Raw genomic sequence first — 5000 nt, forward strand, 5'->3', positions numbered from 1 at the left:
TTTACCTTCAGTCCTTTGAAAGTAATTCTAGTAGTTTCTATTAAGGTTTATTATATTTTCTGATCCTAGTTGCGGGCCACTTCAAGTCAGTATTGTCATTTTCAAAAGGTAATTTTTGAATAGAGCCAGTCTTTTTAGATTCCTCCCAAATAAAACTCAATACACCGACCCTACACTATAGCTATACTATATATATATATATATATATATATATATATATATATATATATATATATATATATACTATATGTATGTATGTATGTGAACTTCTATTTTTCTCTCAATTTTTTTTGCAGTATTATTAGGAAATAAAAAGAGCCATGAAAAAACTCAAATGAAAATGTTGATTTGTATAGCAGGGGTGTTACTGATAGAAGGAATCGCAATATAGTCGAGACGAGTAAAATTGAGTGTTAGCAAAACCGCGCCCTGCGAGAGTAAGGTCAGCCTGACTATCTTTCTAAGTGATGCTTAGCAAAATATGGAAAGTAAGCATTGCAGTGTTAAGCACACAATAAAAGTGGAGAGATATTATGAAGATGGACGATAGGCCACTGGTTTATCAAATACTTTTTAAAATTATTTTCATTTTTGAGGTAATCATATATAATTTCAAATAGCCATGCAAGTAGTTTTTCTAGCTTTTTTGACGTTGACGTTGACTTTTGTATTTCTAACAACAACTTTAGCGAATGCATGCCGAGAATTATATTGGTTCTTTCGCCGCAGTTTGGAAGAATTGTTTTTCCTGTGTGTGTCTATCAGCATGACATTTTGAAGAAAGGATGAAAGGACTTTGAGGAAATTGGACGTAAACTCTCATTGAGTGAACCACTTCAAGAAATTACGTTTCGTTTTTAGACGTACTTTTTTCCATCATAGTTGGAATTAAATGTCCGTTGCAGCTGCTAGTTAACTGTGATATGCTTAGCTCTATAAAGTGATACTATATTTTATTGGAAATTATATGGAATGTGAAGTTATGGCTAAATTTTATCATGGCAATCATCTCTACCTGCACGTCTACAACGCGTTTCGGGAGGAAAGAAAATTTCTCATTGTTTTTGTTTGTATTGGACATAAGCTTCACCTTGATGCACGTGCTGAATAGTATTTTTCCATTCGCTTTTTTTTTTTCTTTGAAATGTGAAGATTTAATCAAATTCGTCCCATTAATCAGGAATTGCTACACTTGGGTTTGTAATCTTTGGATTTGTATAAAATCAGTCATATCAGGTTAAAAATATTCGGAGTCTCATGAGTTGTTCACTCTTTTATTTTCATCGTTGAACACCACACAATTTGATCCTTTTGGTCCATCTTTTGATGCAAATGTTAAAGTATCACTCATTTGAAAACATGAAAAAAGAACGGCCATACAATAACTCTCTGTTGCCCTCCCAATTGAAATCCTAACCGTTTATGTCAAATGGGTTCAAATGTTTTCATTTGGCGTCGTACTGACGAGCACTGTCAAGAGATCTTTTCATGCCGGGCGACTCAAATGGTAGATTGCTACCATTCATATGGAACACTTTAGATACATTTTGTCTTTTGAAGTTTTTATGTACCGTAACTACGTTATGTAATGAACTATTGATCCGAGTTTTCTGTAACGTTTCGTCACTTAATTTATATATATAAAAAAGTATACGTACTGTAACCATTTGACACCCACCAGCGTTTTAATGCAATTAGTGAACTTCTACACCGTTCAGCTCGGGACATTGTCTTCGAAGTTTTCTAGAATTCCAGACATCGCCTCTTATGTCTGTGCTTGGTAAGTAAACCCTGGCGCGTAGTGGGTGGGTGGAATGACAGACGACAGCGAGGGATCGGGTGCCTCGCCCATGGACGAAGACGCCGAGTAGTGCAAAGTAGCCGCTGCTGAAGCAGCGTTATTTGGATGGAGGCTGTGGGCGTACTGACTCGTCTGGAAACTGGAACTGGAATAGGCCGATTGGTTCATCATGGAGGCGTAAGAGTGAGGGATGGAGGGCGAGCTGATGCCCCTCATGTGAGCCTGCTGGTAATAACTTCCCACGTCGAGGAACGGCGGGGTGTACGGAGGCGGGGAGGAGAACTGTGGGTGGTGGGCATGGTGCGTCGGAACGGGCTTTCCGTCTCGTACGAGTACGGGGACCGGGACGCGGCGCGGAGATGCCAGAGGCGCCAGGTCCATGCCCCGGTCGGTTCGTTGCTTTTTCGTTTTGTAGCGGTGGTTTTGAAACCAGATTTTTACCTGTTGAAGATAAAGTTTAATGTAATATATGAAGGACAAGTCACTGGGTCGTACTACACTTGTGGAAATAAGCAGGTATTTTTTTATGTACATGGATAAAGATATATTGACCTCTACTTTCTAAATATATTACACACGCACACACTCATACATTTATAGTACATAAAATACAGGTGTAAACTGATTTTGGGGAAAACATTTCTCTGAATTTTGACGTTTCTTCATGAGTGGTCAATTAATTTCTCTAAAATCGTAATTTTGATCAACATGGAACCTTAATCTTGTCCTTGAACCTTAACCATCATGGACCCTGAAATTTTTGGGCATACTCAAACTTTAACTGGTCCTCAGTTTAGTTGTTTTATTGTCATTGAGCATTGGTTTTCTTCAACTTGACACGGACCTTTGATTTCATTTCTTTTTGTGGTCTTCTTAAACTTCACGACGAGCTCAGTTTCAATTGCTTCAATGACATTGATCTTGGCCTTCTTAACCTTTACCTCTCTGCTTCAGAGAGAATTGCTTTATTGGCCTTGGTCTTGTTATTAAATATCACGTGGACCTCAGTTGGAGTATAGTTTATAGTGACCTTGGTTTTGGCTCTCTCAGAGTTAACTGGAGCCTCAGAATGAATTGCTTTAACGACCTTGATCTTAGATTCCTAGACTCCTGGACCTCAATTTTAGTTGTTTTAAGTTGCTAAAAGTGCCTTTATATTGTTCTTCTTTGACTGCCCCAGGCAGAATTAGTTTTAGACACCATGGCAGTAGGCTTCGTTAACTTTTTATTTTATTTTATTTTTTATTTTTTTTTTTTTTGTGGACCTCATTTCAAGTTTTTTTTAGTGACCTAGATCTCGGCCTTCATAAATTTTACAAGAGCCTTTAAAAGAATTGCTACTATAGCTGGTTCACTTAAGGTGGATTCTTGGATGAGCCCGACGCTTACGAGACGTTTGTTTGGCGGCCGCTGATAGGCTGGTGCCAAGAGGAAGGCCGCTCCCAGCCAACCAGCGGCCGTTAAACAAACGTCTCAAAGGCATAGGGTTCACCGAAGAATCTACCTGAAGTGAACCAGCTATAATGACCTTGATATTTGCCTTAAACATGACCTCATCCTCAGTTCGAGTTATTTCATTCAATGACCTTCATCATAGCCTTAAAAAACTTCGCTTGAGTCCTTCAGGTGGAATGAATGTAACTGAGCTTTATCATGACCCATAACCTTAAGTCAGGCGGTTATATCTATAGACAACAAACATGTTTATATATTTAGGGCCATTCTATATGATGTTGCTAGAAATGATTGTTTTATTAAATATTTAGCAGTACTTAGGTTTTAGTTAAGAGAATTGTATACATATTTTTTCATTATAATTTTCTTATGAATATTAATTTTTTAAGTATCTTGCCATAGCTCGATTTGTCCTTGCGTAATTTTCATAGCCATATGAAATAAATTGCCCCACTCAAAATACATACACACACACACACACACACACACACACATATATATATATATATATATATATATATATATATATATATATGTGTGTGTGTGTGTGTGTGTGTGTGTGTGTATGTGTGTGTGTTACTTATATTTATATGTATATATATGTAAAATATATATATATTATATATATATATATATATATATATATATATATGTGTGTGTGTGTGTGTGTGTGTGTATTTAATATATATATATATATATATTATATATATATATATATATATATATATATATATATATATATATATATATATATATATATATATATATATATATATACATATATATTATATACATATATATATATATATATATATATATATATATATTATATATATCTATTATTTATGTAATATATTATTTATATTATATATATAATTATTATATCTATATATATATATATAATATATATATACATATTATCGTCCCCACCGAGAGGACACTTACCTGCGTAGGCGTGAGGTTGATCAGACTTGCGAGGTGTTCCCTCTCGGGGGCGGACAGGTAGCGCTGCTGACGAAATCTCCTCTCCAGCTCGTACGTCTGGGCTTTGCTGAATAATATCCGCCTCTTCCTCTTCTTGCCTCCCGTTTCAGCGGCGCTGTCTTCACCAGCCTCGTGGTTTTCTTCTTCTCCCGAACTTTCTGCAAGAATCCCAGTCATATCAGTAATGAATTGAGTGTGTAGTACCTCTCGCTACGGCTGTTCAATGCTTAGTATATAAAGTATCATAAATGTGTGATATTTATCATTATTGGATTTGATTATTAAGTTTATACTTCTGGGTAGCCGATCTTGTTTATATAAAGATATAAACAGTAAATCACGAAAATGCTTAACATTATTTCCTTGGTAGCAGGAGTCACATTGAAACATAAGTATGTGGATTTACCCTGTGATTATTCTTTAACCAATGCTCATTCATTCAGGACAGTTATCTTTTTAAACGAAACGTTCTCACCAGTTCTTTGTCAGCAGAGAAAATAGCTCAGACCGTATTGGAACAGATTATAGCAGTGGTTCTCAACCTTTTTTGTCCCGTGCTCCCTTTCTCCATATGTCAGAATGTCATCATCATCCCCCGCCCCATTTCCAAAGTTGTCTGCCTTAAATGGAGCATTCCAAATAATATGCCTATAATACTAAAAATCCTTATTTTCTTCCGTATTAGTACATAACCTTTACATGCATAGATTAATTTTATAGTGTAGTTTTACACATTTAATAAAGATTGGACATGCCGGTA

At 35.9% G+C, this 5000-nt stretch overlaps 1 protein-coding gene across 4 annotated transcripts in view; it reads right to left on the reverse strand.

Moving 5' to 3' along the window:
• Positions 1–2103: 2103 nt before the first annotated feature.
• Positions 2104–5000, reverse strand: part of LOC135212058 (palmitoyltransferase ZDHHC5-A-like) — a 70555-nt gene continuing 67658 nt past the window's right edge. For all 4 annotated transcript variants that reach the window (XM_064245398.1, XM_064245397.1, XM_064245394.1 and 1 more), the window contains exons 7-8: positions 4202–4398; positions 2104–2242 (exon numbers count right to left, since the gene is read on the reverse strand). In XM_064245398.1, the coding sequence (XP_064101468.1) occupies positions 4222–4398 (177 nt within the window). In that variant the 3' untranslated portion in view covers positions 2104–2242; positions 4202–4221. The remainder of the gene's footprint in view (positions 2243–4201; positions 4399–5000) is intronic.

This window comes from Macrobrachium nipponense, chromosome 40, assembly GCF_015104395.2.
Source record: "Macrobrachium nipponense isolate FS-2020 chromosome 40, ASM1510439v2, whole genome shotgun sequence".
Lineage (NCBI taxonomy): Eukaryota > Metazoa > Arthropoda > Malacostraca > Decapoda > Palaemonidae > Macrobrachium > Macrobrachium nipponense.